Genomic DNA, 22,081 nt, shown 5'->3' with positions numbered 1-22,081 from the left:
TGGTGTATTCTAATTAAATAATATAATAATTTTGAAAAATACAAATAAAAAAGGAAAATTAGTTCTCCGTTTTTACACTCATTTGGTATCAACCTTTTTATGTCTCTTCCATCGATTGTAGTTACATGGTTCGAGTTTTTAACTCTAAAATTAACTTGATAGAAAATTTGGTATTATTTGTTAGGTGCATTTCTTTAGTAAGGAAACGATGTACGCGGGAATGTCGATGCTGAAACACTTTGAGGTAAAAACGGTGGACAAGTTCATGGTGCTTATGAGCAAACTAATGTATGGAAATATGTCTAAGTATGGTTTGATTAGACCAAAGGAGGGACCTTTTGCAATGAAAATCAAGAATGGAACTACTCCTATCATTGACATGGGTTGCGTCAAAAAGATTAAGGATCGCCAAGTGAAGGTAATTAATAATTAGGACTTTACTCTCGAAAATGAAATTCAAACTTTAGAGGATCCAAATTCTAATATAATTATATTGATTTAGTGGTCAAAAGTTGTGGAATTTTTAATAGATTGAATGTTTTGACTTTTGAAAAGTTTTTACTTTAAAAACTTTAAACCAAATTCTTTTAAAGAGAAAAATCCAAAATAGTCCCGACAATTACTTCGAAAGACAACGAGGTCCTTGACAAAAAAAAAATTCTAATTTAGTCTCTGACAATTATTTCGAAAGGATAACGAGATTTTTGTGCCAAAATAAATTAATATTATTTTTTTTTATACAGGGACTAATCAGTCCCAAAAAACAAAATATCAGGAGGTGGATTGAGTTTTTTTTTTTTTGGGTCTCGTCCTTTCGAAATAATTGTCAGGGATCGAATGGGTATTCACTCTTCCTTTAAAAGATAGATGTTGATTAACAAAGCTTATGTATTAAGTCAATTCATGCATCATGTCCATTGTAAAGAAAACTAAGTTGGCTTAATATATTTAAGAAGAATGAATATATGTACAAGAGATTTCTGGTTGCATCATATTTGGTATTAATTAGCGACATCAATAAGTTAATTAATCTATTTCATAAATTAATTTCTCGAATAACAATGGATGAGGTGGAATTCATAATGATGTTCCTCTTCAATCAGGTCGTCCCTGCTATTTTAAACATCGAAGAAGCTAAAACAGTTCAATTTACCAATGGACAACGTGCTCAATTTGATATGATCATCTTTGCTACTGGATACAGAACCAATGTGCTGACGTGGCTTAAGGTGAATATTTATAATTCAAAAATATTTAGTATCAAAAAAATATTAGTAAAAAACTGTCAATACTTATTATTTTTTATTTTATTTAATTCACTCTATAAATGCATAATAAAATAAATTTAGATTCTTTAAACGGATTATTTGTTGTCTTTTTAATAGTACTGTTTTAATTTTTTTCACATAGAGATTAAATTAAATCGGTTGTTATAAATGTTATTAGAGCAAGCATTAACTATTAATATTATTCATATAAAATAAATATTAAGAATAAATTAAATTACATGTATATATTTGATTAATTTTAATATGCACGTATAGTAAAAATATTTCTCTAATCCAAAAGTTGAATTTAGATTAATGTGCCTAATGACCCTAAGACCACTTAGTTATTGTTTGAGTAATTGTATCAAAAAAATTTTTGCATGCAGGATTATGAGATTCTGTTCAATGAGGATGGAATGCCTAAACCAAGCTACCCTAATCATTGGGGGGGAGAACAAGGAATCTACTGTGCTGGTTTTTCAAAAATGGGATTAGAAGGAATTTCTTATGATGCCAAGAATATAGCAAACCATATCCAATATTCTATCAATCTAAAGGTGTCTTTTAATCATTCATATTTATCCAATGAAAGTTGATCGATCGAAATGTGTATTGCTTTCCCCTGTAGACTTTGTTTGTATGTATGATTAAGTTATTTTGCAATGTATATAAAATATATAATAAAGTCTACATGATCCTATTGATTCGATCTTTTTAATTATGTTATTTATTTACTTATCTACTATACTTAAAAGGTTAAGTAATTTAGTAAATTCCTAAGGTCTATACAGCTTTATGATTTAAAGTAAATCAGAATAATATTTGCTTAATAGTACGTGGTGGGGATTTAGTTATTTGGTTTTTCCGATCTAAATCGTAGTGCGTGGGTCATAAAAAATTTTAGCAGGAAGGCAAAACCCAGTATTCCAAAAAGATCTAATAGTATATAATTTTAGTAGATTAAACGGGTCAGTTCGTTTGTTGTTTAAAAATATACCATTTTTAATTAAAAATAAAAATTAATTTTTGGATTATTGAAATAGTAATTTTGGGTCAAATTATTTGTAATATGTTATTGGATTAGAAATTAATATATTTTAGTTAGAATTTGAAATATTTGAGTTGAATTATTAAAAGTTATTAAATTAAAAAAAATGAGAACAAAATTTAAAAGTTTAAATGGGTCAATCCAAAAGAATAAAAGTGGCCACTAACGAGGAGCTAGAGGATTATGGCATGGTTTGCTGATATATATTTTTTTATTGTCTGGATTGATTTTTTATTGTCTTTTTATCATTATCAATTTTTAAATTTGATTATATTAATTAGTTTTATGTTGTGTTCTATTTTTCTTATTTCTATGAAAAGATGAATTTGATTAACTGAGCAGTAATTATAAGTATATAGAATGGTGAAAACTCAGGTACAGTAGTCGACTTCAGGTGAAGTTGATATCGGAGAGCCGTTAGATGATTTGACTGGTTTAACTAAATTTTCATCTAACGACTCTAAAATATTAATTTCATATGAAATCGACTTCCCATGAGTTTTCAGCATATAGAACATATATAGATCTATCAAAATGGAATCATAACATTATTATGAACATGATGTTCATCAATAATTTGATCCACTAAAACAACCTTTTCAACATTATTCTCACAAGACTTATTGCAAACAAAACAGAGCAGTGTTAGAAGAACAACCTCAAACACCAACACATGAGATGACACCAACAAACACAAAATCCCAAACGCTGCTTTCTCCAAAAACAAAAAAAGTATCACAAAGAAGGGAACGTTTACGCTAAGAAAAATGGATATGGAAAATCCCATATTACCCTTCACTAGCTCCTTGCTTTTCTTCATTGCTTCAAATCCACACGCTTTTCCATCCAACAAGGTAACAACACTGGCAATCTTCCACACCATGATCAGATACACGAACCCAGATAGATATAAGAACACCATAATAATGGAACCCGCAACACCGAAGTAATTTCGAACCGGTTTTGCAAGTTCCCAAGTAACTAACATTGCCAAAAAGTTGTACGCTAGAAAATCTAAGATGGCGCATAGAAAAGTTACCATAAGCCTCTTCCATGTCTTTGGGACAATGCCTGTGATGACCTCAGTGAAACTTATCATAGTTTCTTTTCCGGCGTCGTAGATGGAAGTGGCGACGGTGTAAACCACCGCAGTGGTGGAGAGGATGGAGAAGATGAGGATGAGAGTGAAGGAGATGAAGTTGAAGAACAAGAAAGTGTCCCATTTAGAAGAGATTTTTCGAATGAGGTGCTGGTATTGTGGTGTGTCATGGTTGTTGATATTGGTTAATTGATGCGAGTCATGTAGAATTTCGTTGAAGAGGAGATTGGATTGTTGTTTGAAAATGAAGAAGATGAATGAGAGGAGAGGGAGAATGAGAATAAAGGTGATTTGAGTGAAGATCTTTGTGTGGGATTGGATGATCTTGAAGGATTCTTGGTAAACACCAAAGAACCCAACAACTTTCATCTTTGTTGTTCTTGTTCTGTATTCATTATTATTATATTGTTGGTGTTTTAATTTCTTCTCCAAGGATTAGGACTTTGGAAATGAAACCTCGGAAGTACAAGGTTATAGGTGTGACAGAGGAGAGAGGAAGGTGACTATATTTAATAATGGACGAATCAATGTCTTTTAATACGTACGTAGTAGTCCAGATTAATTATTATACCATATTAAGGGATTTAATTGTGAATGAATATACATTAGAAAGTCTAGGTCAAACAACACATTTTACGTTAATTAGTTATAACTCAAATGACATACTCTTTTCATATTCATCTAAGAGATTACAAGTTTAAATTTTTTCATTTTTAGTTAAAAAAAGAAATATTACTATTAATATATTTTTTTTAAGACTAGAAAGAAAAGAATCATAATAATTATTAAAAATGTATGAAATAAAATATTAGAATTATTAACAAATCTCAAGATAATTAATCATTCAATATTAATTTATTGATTATATAACATATACTTTCTTAAAAAATAGTTGAGACGAGAGAGGTATCCAAACTGGCACCGGCCAAAATGTATCTACTACGTCAATATACTTGGCGTTAGAATATAATCTAACCAAGTTGGGTTGGTCTAGTGGTTAGTTCACTAGTCCGCTTAAGCAAGTGTCGGAGGTTCGAATCTCGCCTTGTGCATGCAGCAACCCATTGGCCAGCGGTAAACCCTTAAATGGAGCTCAGTACCGCGACGGATTAGTCCTTGACCTGCCGGGTTGAGGGATACCATGGGAAACCAAAAAAAAAAGAATATAATCTGTTATAGAATTAAAAATATTGATTATTGATAATTGACTCACTAAAATATAAAGAAGAATCCTAATAATAATTACTAAAAAAATATAAAATAAAATATTAGAATTATTGACAAATTTCAATACAAATAGTCATTAAATGTTAATTTGTCAGATTGATTGCATAATCCTTTTTAAAAAATAATTGAAAAAAAAATGTATGCAAACTATCAGCAGAATCCACCACGATAACATGTTTGATATCATAATATAACCCATTATAAAATAATATAATGATTCGCTAACTTAATCTTTGAAGAGGAATGCTAAAGAGATATTAGAATTTATTGTTTTTACTAATAATATTTAAAGTATGAATTAAAAATATTGACTAAAAATAATAAATTCTGTTAGTCTTTGAATTCTTTTTATCTTTGAATACTGTTTTTTAGATAATTTTACTGTTTAACTAAGAAATTATTAAAAATATAAAGAGTAGTTTATTTAGAGAAATCCTAGGAGCCTGAAATCTTTTTCTTGTAAGGATCTTGAATGACAAAAAGTATGCAAAGATTAACGCATGAAAGGAAATAGAATTTTCAATGGACTCACCTAATTATAATCGACGACAATTCAATATGATTTTGTGACGACAAAATACAAAATTGTCACGAAAGCAGTTAAGGACACGTACAGCTAGCGAGCCTAAGACGAAATTGTCTCATTATCTCGTCGTTATTAACGTTAGGCACCTGCGAAAACCCCGAGAAATTAAAGTAACAGTTTTAATCTGAATTGAAAATTCATGTGTAGTTAAGATAGCTGTAAATCATTAGATAATAATTTAATTAAACTAATTAAATTATTTAATTTAATAAATTTTAATTATTAATTTCACATAAAGATAATTACATTTGAGTTTTAATCTTAATTTAATCATCACCGTTGATGTCATCTTTTGTTCATGTACTTAGTCGTGGGCTCGTGGCTTGCATCAAACCAAACTAGCCGCTACACACACCATATCCATGGACATGCTAGTGATGCTACAGCAATGAAACATTCTTATTACGTGCTGAACTTTTTTTGGTTGAATAATCGTAACCTTATTTTAAAAATAAAGCCAACAATGTTAGGGAATCAAGAGGATACCAGCAAAAAATCAGCCAGATATTTTTGGATGAATTCAAAACCTCTACGTAGATGGTGCTTATACTAGATATTAGGATGTTTCTTCTATTAAGTATCAGAATGTTTCTTTTTCATACTAAATAGATGTTCTTTTATATATTTTATAATTTTTTTTATATACTAAGAATTGGGATTGTTGAAAGTTCCGTGATCTCCGCCCCTATTTCTTCAACGTATCATTCAGAATTTTAATTTGGGGTGAGAAGCAATTAATATCAAATATTATAAATTAAAAATAAATAAAATTAATTAAATATAATTATAAATTAGTTAAGTTGTTTATTTTTTGGCTGATCACCTCTTGGTTCCATATACTTTTCCAAATAAAGCACTTAATTTTCGTTAAAAAGATGGTAATGTTAGGAAGACAAAAAAAACAGGCAGAACTTGTCTTATTTAGTATTTATTAATTATTATAAAAATTAATGAATATTAAATAAGACAAGTTATAACTGTTTTTGGCTAACTTTCTTTTGTTATTAAACATTTTCAAAAAAGATTTGATGTAATTTTAATTTTGGTGTAATACTACAAAATGTGCTCTGTTGGTGAAGTATGAGAATATGTACTTAGAATTTCTCGCAAATTGCGAAATTTTTTTACAACCTGGGAGAAGTTCTTTAATTTTATGTTTCCGTAGAGTTTTGTTGTGTCGTAAATTTTAAGATATACAACCATTATTCTTCTTGATTATTTTTTGAATTTTAAGTTGTATTATGTAACAATATGTAACATAATGCTACTGAATGTAACCTTTTTTGAATTTTAAATTGTATTTTATATGTCCTGTTATTGTTTATAAATTAAAATAATTATTTAACTTTAATATCAAAATTATAATAATTATTTCAGTGGTATTAATTTTAATTTAACTGTAATAATGAATAAGTACTAATTATTGTTTCAATTGTAACAACCATCTTTCTTCTAAATATATTATGGTAGTTAGAACAACTGCCTAGAAGAATAGAAGATATTGGAAATGGAAGGTTAATAATGATGTAGAAAGTTAGCCCACAACATCTCTGTATATAAAGCACAAAATAATGTTATATAACAACTTATATTAGGCAGCCAATTAATTTTTAGGCCAAATTCAATCAAGTCATGCTTATCGTATATACGCTTTTTTTTAACATTGTTGTGATCATCTTCTTTTGTTTGATTTTTTTTTTTCTTTCCTTCCTCCTTCTTTCATTATCATTATTATTATTAATTTATTATCAAATCATAAAATAATTTTTAATTATGCAATAAATTTTGTGTGTTATTTATAAAAATTTTTGTACTATATTAATAAATTTATGTATTTTTTTAATAAAAATTTATATATTATATCAATAGAAGTGCATATAAAAAGTATGTGAAACACGCACATATTAGTTTTTACTAAACTTCTCACAACTTAATTAAAGTAAAGGTATTTTGTCGATTTTTAGTAAATTGATGGTGGTTCGATTCTAATAGTCTAGGAGTGAAATCTACTCCTCTTTTTTGCGAGTACCAATTTTCTAGAAGTGCATCAAAGTTCCTCGAATTAGACAAGAATTAAAGAAAAAGACTGAAAGACTGAAAGATAAAGATTTTGAACGTAAAATTGACTGAAATCGAAATGATTTGCATTGAATTTAAATAAAGTAATAAAATACCTTTAATTAGATCAAAGGACTTTTAAACTTCGAAAATAAAAATACTGGAAATTGTAAATTGAACAAGGAAATTAAATGTTGCTGCAAAGATAAATTTGCAAGAAAAGTAAAATTTGCAGAAAATGTAAATGGAAAGTAAAACAAGTGGAAGGAACCCTATAGAAAATTGACTCGAAGCAGACTCAGTAAGTCGTTGGGGATATGAGTATGCGTGAGTAATTTCTGAAGCAAAGTTCCAACTATTGTTACTTCGAGCCTTCTAGTATTTATAGCCATTTCCTTAACTAATCATTTCGAAATGAAAATCCCACGTGTGCAAAAACACAGGTAACCGTTCCCGCTCTTTTGCCTGATTCTGTAACGACTGTTGAATAACCTTCGATTCTAAGAATCTTCGATCTTCTTAACTCGAGTAACTCCTCGATTTGCTAAGCTAATCGATCTCTTATTCAATGCCCCCAAATACATCTCCTTCGACACTAACTTTTCTTCCGAAAGCTTAATTAATAATTCGAATAACCTTCTTCTTCGAATTCAATTATTTTTTACTAACAAATTACCCCCTAAGATTAATGTGTTTGTTCTTGAAATCATTCTTTAGAAGGTAAAACATTTAATCCTAATTTTATCATTAACGAGGATCACCATGATTAGCCATAAATGACATTTACTTCGCCCATTAACTTTCCAGCCGTTTGACACGTCTCCCACAATTCACAATCTCTCTCTTCCAACACTTCACCTTCTCTACGAAGTTGTCTCCTTCTTTTGAATTCTCCTTTGTAACAATGGTTAAGAAACAAATCTTCTTCTTTTAAATTAAAACTTCTTACCATTGTCTTCCTTCCTGAATCCATATCTTCCAAAGTGATAATTCTTCTTTTACTTATGTACTCTTTTCTGCTCTACAACTGCAAATCCTCCTTTTCATTTCTCACCTTAATCAACAATGGCTTCCTCTTTAACCCGTGTTGCCGCACAAGACAAGGGCAAAGATTCTATGGTTCAACCTCATGCTCCTCCAACTTTGAAAATACTCAATAAATTTAATGATAAAATTATTGAAGATCCTCAACCTCAAGTCGATGACACCAGGATTTTCATCCCGTTCAACGTCAACGATGAAACTCATTGTTTAACATGGAACGGGCACACAAACATATCCCTTACTTCCCCAATGCACAAGGAGAAGACTTGCTAATCAACCAGAACCTTGTCATTTTTCATTTCGTTAATCCTCAAAAATTCTTCAGGAACAACCCTAAAATTACTCCACGAGGGGCTGATTTTAGAACCTGGCACAGGCATCTTGAATCGGAGAAAAATACTGCCTGGAGAGCTCTTGGCATCCAAGAGCTCCTACGACTTTCTCACTTCACACCAATCGCTCACCCCTGGATGATAGGAGCGGTGGTTTTGGAACAGGACTACCAACAACTTCCACCTCCCTTGTGAAATGATTGGCCTTTCACTCCTTGACGTGGCTACCATCACTGGTCTCCCCATAAGCTCCCCTGAACTGATCTCTGATGCACAATGGTGCGCGGAATTAAACTTCGCACAACTGAACCAGCAAGTGCACTAGGTCGTCCAAGTAATACCTGAGTGAGTCAGGGTCGATCCCACGAGGATTGTGATTTGAAGTAAGTTATGGTTATCTTGTAGATCTTAGTCAGACGGATAGAAAAGTTGTTTGATTATTTAAACGCATAAAAAGAAAATAAATAAAACGTTACTCAGTTGATGGTGAATGTAATGATATGAAGATGGTTAAGGCTTGGAGATGCTTTACTCTTTTGAATCAATTCAGTCTTACTGTCTACTCCAACTGTGAATGATTTCTTCTATGGCTGGCTGTATGTGATCAGTGCCTTTCTTGAGAGGTCGCTAATGCTCCTCCAGATCTGAACCCCAGGGTTAGTGCGGATCCATGTTGATTGAGGGTGAAGCTCCTGCAGTTTATTCCGCTTAGTGATCCTACTCAAAACGCCACAGACAATGTTGAATCTTTCGGATCAGAGAATGCTGCGCCTTTGGTTCTAACCTTTACCACAAAGAATCTAATCTCCCCATACCTCGGCTGAACTGGTGTCTCGAGAAGACCCCAATGAAGTCGTGAATTAGTTGTCTAAGTGATGTATAATCAAGTTAGTGGTTCATCATTGTCCGATAAAAGGCTCACTCTGAACCCATGTAGAATGAGATAACCTTGTGTCGGTTCAACGCATTCATATTGATGAAGAACGAAGTGAATCAAACACGGATTGAAGATAGAACAGTAATACTTTATTAATTCATAAAACTCAGCAGAGCTCCACCCCTCAATCTAGGAGGTTTAGAAACTCATACTGATAGAAAATACAATGTGGAATTTGAAAATATGTCGGAAGTCTTTCTAGAATGTAAAAGTTCTCAAATAAATACTAAACTAATGACTAAGGATTATATAAGAAGGGTAAAATAGTCTTTTAGTGCTAAAATATACTTATGGGGCCCACTTGGTGAGTGTTTAGGCTGAGCTTGATTGAGATCCACGTGCTAGGAGGAATCTAGGGCGTTGAACACTGGCTAGGGCGTTGAACGCTGGTCTCCTCCTTGTGGGCGTTGGACGCTAGAACAAGGAAGGATGCTGGCATTGAATGCTAGTTTTGGGCCTTCAATTCTGAAGCAAAGTATGGAATATTATTCATTGCTGGAAAGATCTGGATGTTAGCTTTCCATAGCCATTGAGAACGCTCCATTGGGATTTCTGTAGCTCCAGAAAAGCTCTTTCGAATGCAAGGAGGTCAGATCCTGACAGCATCTACAGCACTTTCTCTGTCTCTGAATCATACTTTTGCTCCAGCTCCTCAATTTCAGCCAGAAAATACATGAAATTGTATAAAAATACACAAACTCAAAGTAGAATCCAAAAATATGAATTTTGTACCGAAACCTATGAAAACTTAACAAAACTTAAACAAAACATGCTAAAAACTATATGAAAATGATGGTAAAAATCGTATAAAATATTCGCTCAGCACACAACCAAACTGAGAATACAGAATAGATCATAGAACTTCTTATAGTGATTTTATCATCCACAACATGGGTAAGAAAAATGAACCTGTGACCGACTATAAACACGTCACGTTTCTGTTTTACTGGCTAAATGCCATTGTCTTCTGTTCTCAAAGTGTTCAGATGCAAAAACTCTTTCTCCCTCTTGCTGCCATTTTACATGAAGGAAACATATTTAATTTGGCCAAGTTGATGTTGGGTCACTTATTCGAAGAACTTGGCTATCTGGTCAATTGCCTTCGAAACAATTCTCGAATCAACGTAGGAGGTCCCCTCTGGCTCCTCCAACTCTGGTTGAATGCTATTTTTGAGAAATTCATGCAGAAAGATGGGCATAGCTCATCTGACAAACAACATATCGAAAGGTTTCGATTGTCCTCTTTCCAACCAAACTTCCCAGATGCCCATTCGACTGAGGACCGTTTCTGGGCTGTTTTTTCTCTTTTTCATTCTTGCAATAATTTCAACAATAATGACCTCAATTTCACTCCTTTTTTGCGTCGAAATTGTGGTCCTTCATGGCTCGAACGCCTTCTCTTTCTAAATGATGATCAAGAAAATGAGATTGCCAATAGAAATTGGGCAAACCTACGGGCTATTCAGGTGATCCCAACTAGGTTGCCTCAATACAAAAAGAAACAATTCAAGGCAACTCTCTATGCTCCTCACTACACAACCAGGCAGTTGGGCTTTTCTCAAACCATTCCAACTCCACTTCCTTGAAACAGCAAAGCTTTCTGTCATGTCGAGTTAGTTTCGAAGGAAGCACTCGATATCTGTCTTCTTTCTAATAAAAAACAAAAGATGAACTACAATCACCTTCTTTAGGAGCGTAGTTCATACATCACCAAATCATTTTTTGATTGGTGGACCACATATTATTCTAAGTATAGTCGCACCCTTGAAGAGATTAAAAACTCAGCCATCAAGACCGCCACAACCACTGACTGTTCGCCAAGAAGAACCTCAAAAAGGAGAATCGAGGTTGCAGTACCTTCAAGGCAACCACCAAAGAAGAATCGACAAATTCCTACAAGAGCTTCCAGAAGGGTAATCTTTCAATCAAACTCTTTGAAACCTTTCTCAATTGTATTCATTCGAACTTGTCATGATTTTGATTTTTCTTTAGTATCAGGTTCAATCTTCGAGTGAAAGCTCTGTAGAGGAAAGCAAACAGTCCATACAAAATATTCTTGCCGCTCCTTCTGACTCAGATGAAGATTCCACAACTGAATCCGCCCCACCATTGATTCGGAGAAAATCCATTCCGGTAATTTCATATTAATTTTAAACATATTAACTTGGTTGAAAGATTTGACTTACTAAGTGTCTTATTTCAGGTTGAAATAATTCCTCAGTCAACATTTTTCTCACTCGCTCCTGAACAAACCACTTAACATGATCAACCGAGGCCAGAGCAACCTCTCAAAATCAAAATGCTGACAACCTTCATTCTCCAACTTGAGTTGAAAATTTCATTGATTCTCTCGTTGCTCCTGACTCCGATTCACCCACTCATATGCCAGAAACTATTCCTTCTCCTTAGAAATCTCCAAGCCCACACAAAAACATTGAGATTTCCACCTCTCATGGTCCAAAACCATCCTTTGAAGTCCCTGATATGCCCTCTCAACCATCTGATGTCGACCTCGATGGTTTGGTTGCCTTTTTGAACCAAATCGTTCAAGAAGATGAAGTACCGATCTCAACTCCAACTCCTACAGGTCCTTCTACATCCAACCTTCCCTCATAACTTAATGAAAACACCCGTGAACAATTAACTACTACTCTTCAACTTTTATCACATCCACCTACTGAATGGACTAGCCACTCAGATCTGAATTTACTCCTTTCAGAAATTTTGAGTTCCTCCCTTAAGTTTCGAGTTCCTCTTCAATTCTCTGCTATAGTCAAGAAATTCATAAAGATTTCTAATGACTGCATCACCTTCCAAGATAAACTACAAGGAACCCAGGGCAAAGTAGCCAAAATCAGAACTGAGTCAGAAAAATTTGGCGAAGCTCTTCGACCAATAAAGGCTTCTTACAAAGAATTCGATCTGAGAATTTCTCAAGCCTTCACTGCTCGAGCTCATTATGATAAACAAGAAGAAGAACTTGAAGCAGAGCTAGTCCAGATCAATGAAAAACTAGCCAAGATTCGGAAGAGAAAGGCTGACATGGCAATACCCTTGGCTACCGCCCAGAACAAACAATAAAAACTCTTCAAGGAGCTCCGCACTATCGAAGCCAAGTAAGAAGATTGTGAAAGGCAACTTGACAAGGCACAAAAATGAGGAGTACGAGCAAACTGAAGCATTCTATACCTTGGACAGTGAGAGAGTCCAACTCCATTCTGACTTAGGAGAACTTTTGGCGCCTACTATTCTACCACCTTAGGATATTTTATATGTAACAACTCTTTTGTATCCTGACTTATTTACTTGCATTATTAATCTTGACTCGGCATACATCGATATTCCTTCAAATACTTTCCATTTATCGAATTAATCACATTCCCAGAATCAATATCTTTAATTCAATATGCATTTCCAGAATACAATTCAATTACTTGAAAAGGTCCTTCCCAAGTATGGGACCACTTGCCAAGAAATCTCGATTTGTTTTCCATTGGCAATACAACTTTCAAGACCAACTCTCTTATACTGAATATTTCTCTTTTACTTGACGATTATAACTTCGAGCAACGTTTTCCTTTTGTCGAATCATATTCTCAAGAGCCAAAACACGCTCGGAGACTAAATCATTTAATTCATCATACATTGCATTCCAATAACCATCAACTAGCAACTCATCTTGCCTTAAAATCCTCAACGTATTTAGATTAATTTCTAAAGGCAAAACTGCATCATGCCCATATACTAATTTATAAGGAGAAGTACCTGTTGATCCTCTTAGTGAGTTTTGATAAGCCCACAATACCTGACTCAAAGTCTCATGCCATGTTCGAGGTCTGCTTCCAATCTGTTTTTTAATCAAACTAATTAAAATTTTGTTTGCCACTTCGACTTGCCCATTGGCCTGTGCATAATAAGGGGTTGAAGTAATCATGTTAATATTTCTCGAAACTGCAAAATTCTTAATTCACTGACCAGTGAACATAGTCCCTTGATCAATACTTAGCATTTGAGGAATTCCAAATCGATGGATTATATATTCCTCAATAAAATCTATTACTTCATTTTGCCCAGCCTCTATCAAGGGAATAGTTTCGACCCACTTCATAAAATAATCTATGGCCACCAAGACAAATTTATAATTCTTCGACGAAGGAGGAGGGTGTATCAACCCAATTAGGTCTAAATCCTAACCTCGAAATGGCCATGGCTTAATGATCGAATGTAACTCAGATGCTGGGATCTGTTGCACCACTCCATGGCGTTGACACTCTTGACACGCCTTCGCATAATCGATGAAATCTTTAACCATTAAAGGGCAATAAACATGATTTCGACGTAAAACCCATTTCATTTTTATCCCAGCCTGATGAGCGCCACATATACCTCTATGGACTTCCCCTAAAGCAATATTTTTATCGGCTTGAACATCTCGAAAGACTTCCATCGATCCCTTTCTTGTATAACTCATCATCCATTACTACAAAATTTATTGCTTTCAACCTTATCTTTCTGTCCACTTGAATACTGGGATTCTTTAAATACTCAACAATAAGTTTTTTCCAATCATCATCTTCCTATTCATCCAAACACAGCTTTTCTTTCATCCACTGGCACTAATATTTGGCAAATTTTTGTCAATTTTCTTAGTGTTTCAGGGCCTATTTTATATCTTGAAGCAATCTGAGCCAACTCATTAGCAATTTCATTCTGAATTCTCGGAATATGGACTAATGAAACCTTTCGAAAGGAAGTTAGCAATTTTCGTGCCATTGCTAAATATTTTTTTAACTTCTCATTGTTACATTTGAACTCCTTCGATATCTGTTTCAAAACTAACTGAGAATCCCCAAGGATTTGAACTTCTAAAGCCCTTTTTCCGATCAAAATTTCAAGGCCCAAAATTAAAGTTTCGTACTCAGCCACATTATTCAAGCAAGAATATTTTAACTCAAACAAAAATTCTGACGGAATTTCCTTTGGTGAGATAATTAAAATTCTCACTTCTGCACCATCATTGTGCTTTGAACCATCAAAATATAACTTCCAAAAATCAACATGAACGTCAATTATATTTGCCCCCTAATCATTCGGATTATTCAAATGATCAACTAGAAAATCTGCAATGACCTGTCCTTTCATTCAGAATATATTGCAAGTCAAACTCTATTAATGCCAACATCCATTTCCCTAGTCGACCTTGCAACATCGGAGAAGTCAACATATATTTAACGAGGTCAATTTGTGCAATGATTTTCACAGGTTTGGCAACCATATAGCACTTTAACTTTGTGCAAACGTAATACAAAGATAAGCACAACTTTTCAATAGGTGAATACCTTGTCTCGATATCAATTAAAACTTGACTAAGGTAATAAACAGCTCGTTCATGGCCATTCTCATCATCCTGAGCCAACATACACCCAATCGTGTTCCCAGATGCAGCAATATATAGTTTCAAAGGTCATGAAGCGAACATTCGCCATTATTGGCGCTTTGGACAAATAAGCTTTAATTGACTCGAAAGCTTATTGATGTTCTCCTGTCCATTCGAACTGTAATTCATTTTTTAATTTTACCAAAGCTGCAAATATTCGAGTTCGACCTGAAAGATTCGATATGAACCTTCGAAGATAATTAACTTTTCCAAGAAAAGATTGTACTTTTTTTTGACTTGGGAGGGGATAATGCCAGAATTGCATCAGCCTTATTCTTATCGATAGCAATCCCTTTTTCTGGATGACAAATCCTAAAAAGTTTTCTGCTGACACACCAAACGCACATTTTAAAGGATTCATTTTTAATCCTTTCTTCCACATAGTAATAAATGCTCTTCTCAAATGATCGATGTATTGAGTTACCAAATTTGACTTAACCATAATATCATCAATATATACCTCCATAAATTTTTCAATGTACTCATGAAAAATGGTATTCATAGCACATTGGTATGTTGCACCAGCATTTTTCAAACTGAATGGCATAACTATCCACTCATAAGTGCCCAACACCCTGGGACATCAAAAAGCAATTTTGGACACATCATCTTCAGCAATGAAGATCTGATTATATCCTGAATAACTGTCCATAAAACTTAGAATTTCATTCCCTGCAGTAGAGTCAATTAACATATCTGCTATAGGCATAAAATACTCATCTTTCGGAGTGGTATTATTCAAATCTCTAAAATCAATACACACTCTTAATTTTTCATTCTTTTTCATCACAGGCATAATATTCGAAACCCATTCAATATAATGAGCGGTTCGAATGAATTTTGCTTTAATCAAGCGTTCAATCTCTTCTTTAATCTTTTGATTAATTTCAGGAGCAAATCGTCGAGGCATTTGCTTTATAGGTCGAGCGTCTAGTTTCGGTGCTAATCGATGTTCCACAAGAGAACGATCGAGACCATGCATCTCATAATAATCCCAAGCAAAACAATCTCTAAACTCATGTAGAAGATGGTATAATTCAGTTTGAAATGGGGCCGCAAGACCTTTACATATATAAGTAATTCTAACATCATCAATAGATCCCAGATTAATTTCTTCTAAGGGATCCTATGATTCAAACCCTTTTGCATGTTCATCATCTTTTACTAAGTATTTTTCAAAACTCAAAGGTTCTAAATCATAGATGCAATCAAAAGATAAATCAACTGATTCACTAGGATTAAAACGAACTTGATTATTTGCTAGATTAACAACAGCTTCATTTTCAATACACTGAACTTCTACTATTTCAACAGGAGTTTAACTAACAATATCATTAGAATTATGTAAATAAGAAGATCTTAAACCGTGACAAAATTTGATCGAAGAGATCGAATCTTTAGTATGAAAAGAAAAAGAAATTACATTCCTAAATGATCCAACTTCATCAGAAGAATCACCTTTTTTTCTACTAAAAGGAAATTATTTAGATACTTATTTAAAGTTACTAGATAATCCGAGACATCTTGCTCCCTTGCCATCGAAAAGCGTCTTCAAATCACCATTTATGTTGAACAATCCCACCCAGTTGGAGGAACGCTAAGTTGTGGATAGCGAAGCTTCACACTTATACCCTCTGAAGTCAGATAGCACCCTTCACAATTGAACAAATTAAGTACCCTGTCAACATTCAAAGGCTTTAGTTTTGGACTATACACCTTGAAATCAACATGAAACTATTCGACATATAAATTCGAATCAGCCTTGACTACTTCAGGTTTTCCATTATCTGTCCAAAGAAGAATACTCTGATGCACGGTAGATGGTACAACCCCAACTCCATGAATTCAGTCTTGGCCAAACAAGGTATTATAACTTTCCCTCGAAGACACCACCACAAAAATAGTGTTTCGATAAGAAGATCCAACCTTCACCCCCAGAGTAACTAACCCTTTAGCAGGAGTCGAAGCACCACTAAAGTCTGTCACTGAAATATTGGTTGGGATCAAATCATCAAGATGCTTGCCTACCTTCATCAGCATCTTCTCAGGCAACAAGCTTATAACTGCTCCTCCATCTATCAAAACTTTGTTTACTTTAATCCCACTCATAATTGAAGTAATGTGAAGTGGGCGCAGATAGAATTTTTGTTTCTCGGAAGGCCTCTGAAAATAACCTGGTTCATCCTCAAATCGAATGAACGAGAAGGCTTCCTCATCATCAATGTCATAATCAACCTCAGGATCACCTTCATATTCTCCCAAATACTCAGTTGGAATCATCAAAATGGTACCGACCATTTCCTCGTCTCCTTCTTCGAAATATTCTTCATCCAGATTAGCACCCTTGTCTTTATCAACGACTGGAATGCTAACCACTACTTTGCCCTTGTCCAACTTCACGGGAGAAAGAACTCATTTCGGATATGTCTCTCCATCAACCAAAAAGACTATTCGAGAATGCACCGATGGAGTTGCCCCTTTGCCCTTTATCAGCATGAGCCACTTTAGACAGCGGTTGCCCCCTTCTTCCTCTACCCCTTGGATTTCCCCTGGCTCGGCCATAGAAATAAGGATATCGACCTCGAAGAGGCCCCCTATACCCCACTGTGGGTTACGCCTGTAATGAGTATCTCTGTTCTAGAACTCTTGACAATTTCGAATCCATTGCACACCTACAGCCTGAGAACGGCTTATAGGAGCCATAGTACTTTTCTGACGATCACTAGAACTTTAACCCTCTACTCGTCGAACAGGATGCTTTTGACGAGCCTGCTCCTCTCGATGAGCCAGTTCCTTCTTCATTCTTTCTTTTTCAAAAATTGCTGTAGCCTCAGCATCGAATACTAAATTGCATCGGAGACATAGAGATACGTTTCGATCCTTGAGTTTCTGCTGCATCAAAACTCCGATAACCCATCTCCTACATCGGGATAGACAGCATGGATATTCGATCCGAAGTCCCCCAAGGTCACATCAAAGCCATAAGACACTCCAACCGTATTCACCCCCAAATATGGCTCAGCAAAACTGGCTTCAGAATCGAAAGGATCAAAATCAACTTTCATCTCTTTTTTACCATCATCAAACTTCAATCGTCCTTCCATGATGGCTTCTTGTATTAAATCTCTGAAACAAACACAATTGTTAGTTAAATGACTAGTTGCTTGGTGAAACTTACAATAAGGTTTTCCTTTTAAATCTTTCACCGAAAGCAAAGTTCTGCCTTCTGGTAAAATTAACTGTTTATCTTTAAGCAATACAACGAAAATCTTATCAGATTTCGAAATATTAAAATTGTATCTCTTTCCACTTTTCAGTTTTGAATCATTCGACTTTTCATTGCTAGGGAGTTTCTTAAGTAAAGAACACACATAAGGAGGACATTTCTTAAGTTCGGCCAAATCAACCTCCGTCTCTAAATCGGACTCCTCCTCAGAGGATTCCAGGGCCACGAGAGCAAATTTTTCCTTTCGAGAAAAAGTTTTACTCTTCAACCTCCTTTCGCTCTTATACTTCTCTTTTTCCTTCTTCAAAATTTCTACCTGGCGAACTCTTTCTGCTGAATGGGCTAAGTTAGGAATATGCACATTGAGTAATTTTTTACGCATATAAAATTCTAACCCCATAACTGCTATCTTTACTACTTCACTTTCAAGAAGAGATACATAGCATCGACTTCTAGCATTCTTGAAAGGAATCATATAATCATCAATGGTTTCACCATCTTCTCGTTTCAAAGCCACTAAGTCAGTAACTGCCACAATCAATTCTCCTCGATAAAACTGGGCATGAAAGGCTGTTTCTAACTGAGCCCACATTGTTATCGAATTTGGTCTAAGATTCGAAAACCAAGTAAATGCATTCTTCGTTAACGAAGAAGGAAAAAATTTCATTTTCAAACTTTCATCGTTGGCTAAATTTCCAATCTCAACCAAATATCGAGCAACATGTTCAATAGTTGACTCTCCAACTTCTCCTGCAAACTTCGTAATTATTTTAGGATTTTTCATTCCTCTTGACACTTCAGCCATTTGAACATTTTGGAAAAAAGCTGACACAAAATGGGGTTGATTCATGAATCCTATATTGAATCCAACCCTATTTAAAACATGTTCCACAATTCTAGTAACTTGATAACGTTCACCAACTGGATTAACGCGTAATCGAGCCAGGACATCTTCTGCATTTTGACCATGAAGAATTAACTGAGGATTTTCTCTATTTCTATAAACATCATTCTCATTTTGAAATAAATTTTAAAACCCTCGTTATTTCCTCTAGCATTCTGCCTTTCTCCTTCATCATAATCAACGATTCGAGCAATTCGCTCGACTTGCCTTGCAAGACGATCGAATTTCAATTTGTGATCAGCCATCATAGGATTCAAAATTGTGGTCATTTGCTGGGTGAATAGATTGACTAAATCATGATGTTTTTCTTTCACATGTTGCCGAAATGCTGCTATTGAATTAGAAGCATTTGATGTAGAGCCCATATTACAATCTCGAGAAAACTCGGATTGTTGTGAATTTTGGACATTACTTACTCCATTTATGCCCTCCCAAATCAAATTGGAGGTACAAAACCACTCACTGACGGAGTATAACCAGGAGGAAGGCCATAAGGAGGCCAACCAGCAGTTACTTGAGGTTGAATTGGTGGTGAATTACCACGTGGACGAGTATTACGTCCCTTATTTTCAGCCTGCATATTTATAACTGCCACACTTTCACTGATAACCACCCTTTCGGAACGTGAAGTAACTTTTGAAGGTTATATAGTTATTGGTGCACTATCATTAGTGGACGAACCACCATTCACATTCGACACTTCATCAGCCATGTGAACAATCCTTCCACTTCTTAATTGCATACACCAAGTGACACCAAAATCATTTGACACACTTCAATTTAAAAACTGTCCACCACCAGGCGTGCCAATTTGTTTTGCGATTTTTAGCAAATCAATGGTAGTTCGATTCTAATGGTTTGGGAGCGAAACCTACTCCTCTTTTTTGCGAGTACCAGTTTTCTAGAAGTGTATCAAAGTTCCTCGAATTAGACAAAAATTAAAGAAAAAGACTGAAGGACTGAAAGATAAAGATTTTGAACGTAAAATTGACTGAAATCGAAATGGTTTGCATTGAATTTAAATAAAGCAATAAAATGCCTTTGATTAGATCAAAGGACTTTTAAACTTCGAAAATAAAAATACTGAAAATTGTAAATTGAACAAGAAAATTAAATGTTGCTGGAAAGATAAATTTACAAGAAAAGTAAAGTTTGCAGAAAATATAAATGGAAAGTAAAATAAGTGGAAGGAACCCTACAGAAAATTGACTCAAAGTAGACTCAATAAGTCGCTGGAGATATGAGTGTGCGTGAGTAATTTCTGAAGCAAAGTTACAATCTTTGTGACTTCGAGCCTTCTAGTATTTATAGCCATTTCCTTAACTGATCATTTCGAAATGAAAATCTTACGTGTACAAAAACACAGATAACCGTTCCCGCTCTTTTGCCTGATCCTATAACGACAGTTGAATAACCTTCGATTCTAAGAATTTTCGATCTTTTTAACTCGAATAACTCCTCGATTTACTAAACTAATCGATCTCTTACTCAATGCCACCAAATACATCTCCTTCCACACTAACTCTTTTTGCAAAAGCTTACTTTATAATTCGAATAACCTTTTTCTTCGAGTTCAATTATTTTTTACCAACAAAAGGTAATTATAAAAAGGCTTGTAGCATCATCACTATATTTCATATGTCAAATTTGAGATATCAACTTTTTAGCACATAATAATAATAATTAATTTTAAATCATTTCAAATATTGAATATATTATTTCGTATTATGAGTTAATCTTTGTTTTTTATACACTTTTACTACGGATATGTCCAGACCAATGCAAGCATTGCTACGAACTAGTACCTATACTTCTTTTTTGCAGCATATGCTGAACATTCAACAAAGCCATGGCTGAGCATTTATCAAAGAACCTCCTCTTCCTCATTTTCTTTTTAGCAGCTCATGCTAATGATGCAGCAACTCAACCCGCCAAACACTGCCTAACCAAATGCGGCCACGTCAGCATTCCCTTCCCGTTTGGCACCACAAAGGATTGCTCCCTTGACACCAATTTTCTCATAAATTGCACCAACAATGTCCCATACTTATTGCCCTTATCAAACAACACCGCCCTAATTCTCCTAAACATATCCCTCGTCGATTCCGATCTCCGCGTTTCGTCGCCGGTAGCTAGCGATTGCTATAGCATCGACGACCAGGGCAAAATCAGCAACATTCAAACCGATCAGTTTCTTTTCTCGGGAAACTTTAGCATCTCATGGACCCGAAACACGTTCACCGCAATTGGTTGTAACACACTTGGAGTAGTTGTGGCGTTTACACTGGAAGATTCGAGACATTATCCCGCCACATGCTTTTCCTACTGCGAGAAACTTGAACATGCGAGCAATGGCTCCTGCACCGGCAGCGGTTGTTGCCGTATTAATATTCCCCGCGCCGCAGAAGGGCGGTTATTAACGTTGATCGGTTATTATTTTGAGAACAATGACTTTAACAACAGCCAAGTGAGTGACTTCAACCCATGCAGTTATGCATTCTTGGTGGAAGAAGATGGCTATGAATTTGAGACGACACACCTGAAGAAGCTGGAGAGTACTGAGTTTCCGGTGGTTCTGGATTGGAGTATAGGGGACCAAACGTGTATTGAAGCTATGAAGAATCCTTCCAGCTTTGCGTGTAAGGCAGAGAACAGCACGTGTCACGATTCTGATAAGCGTCCTGGTTATGTTTGCAAATGCCCCTCTGGTTTTCAGGGTAACCCTTATCTCCTTCATGGTTGTCAACAAGGTACTATTATTCACAGTGGAAACTTGCAGTCGACTTCACGTAAAGTTAGATATCTGAGAGCTGTTAGATGATTTGACTAATTTGACTAATTTTTTATCTAACGGCTTTCAAATATCAACTTTACATGAAGTCGACTTCACCTGAATTTTCACCTTATTCACTCTA

General features: G+C 34.7%; 4 protein-coding genes across 4 annotated transcripts in view; 2 read left to right on the top strand and 2 right to left on the bottom strand.

Moving 5' to 3' along the window:
• Positions 1-1,968, top strand: part of LOC107607767 (probable indole-3-pyruvate monooxygenase YUCCA10) — a 3,093-nt gene extending 1,125 nt beyond the window's left edge. The window contains exons 2-4 of the mRNA XM_016309670.2: positions 185-418; positions 1,104-1,229; positions 1,655-1,968. Of these exons, the coding sequence (XP_016165156.1) occupies positions 185-418; positions 1,104-1,229; positions 1,655-1,864 (570 nt within the window). The 3' untranslated portion in view covers positions 1,865-1,968. The remainder of the gene's footprint in view (positions 1-184; positions 419-1,103; positions 1,230-1,654) is intronic.
• Positions 2,846-3,784, bottom strand: LOC107607765. Its single transcript, XM_016309669.1, has one exon. The coding sequence runs from the start codon at positions 3,782-3,784 to the stop codon at positions 2,846-2,848; it is 939 nt and encodes a 312-aa protein (XP_016165155.1).
• LOC107607764 lies at positions 13,123-13,889 on the bottom strand. Its single transcript, XM_016309668.1, has 2 exons — positions 13,794-13,889; positions 13,123-13,503 (listed from the first exon to the last, which is right to left on the bottom strand). The coding sequence occupies exons 1-2, from the start codon at positions 13,887-13,889 to the stop codon at positions 13,123-13,125; spliced, it is 477 nt and encodes a 158-aa protein (XP_016165154.1).
• The window catches only part of LOC107607763 (wall-associated receptor kinase 2-like), a 3,227-nt gene continuing 2,085 nt past the window's right edge, over positions 20,940-22,081 (top strand). Inside the window, exon 1 of the mRNA XM_016309667.2 lies at positions 20,940-21,916. Coding sequence (XP_016165153.1) covers positions 21,016-21,916 — 901 coding nt within the window. The 5' untranslated portion in view covers positions 20,940-21,015. The remainder of the gene's footprint in view (positions 21,917-22,081) is intronic.

This window comes from Arachis ipaensis, chromosome B07 (assembly GCF_000816755.2).
Source record: "Arachis ipaensis cultivar K30076 chromosome B07, Araip1.1, whole genome shotgun sequence".
Lineage (NCBI taxonomy): Eukaryota > Viridiplantae > Streptophyta > Magnoliopsida > Fabales > Fabaceae > Arachis > Arachis ipaensis.
This window is presented reverse-complemented; position numbering and strand designations above follow the sequence as displayed.

Excerpts from the sequence above, each read along its gene's own strand:
- LOC107607765 (XM_016309669.1), bottom strand. The coding sequence starts at position 3,784 with ATGAAAGTTGTTGGGTTCTTTGGTGTTTACCAAGAATCCTTCAAGATC.
- LOC107607764 (XM_016309668.1), bottom strand. The coding sequence starts at position 13,889 with ATGCGAAGGCGTGTCAAGAGTGTCAACGCCATGGAGTGGTGCAACAGA. Across the intron at positions 13,504-13,793 it reads TAAGCCATGGCCATTTCGAG|GCCAATGGGCAAGTCGAAGT; the intron begins GTTAGGATTTAG and ends TATTATGCACAG.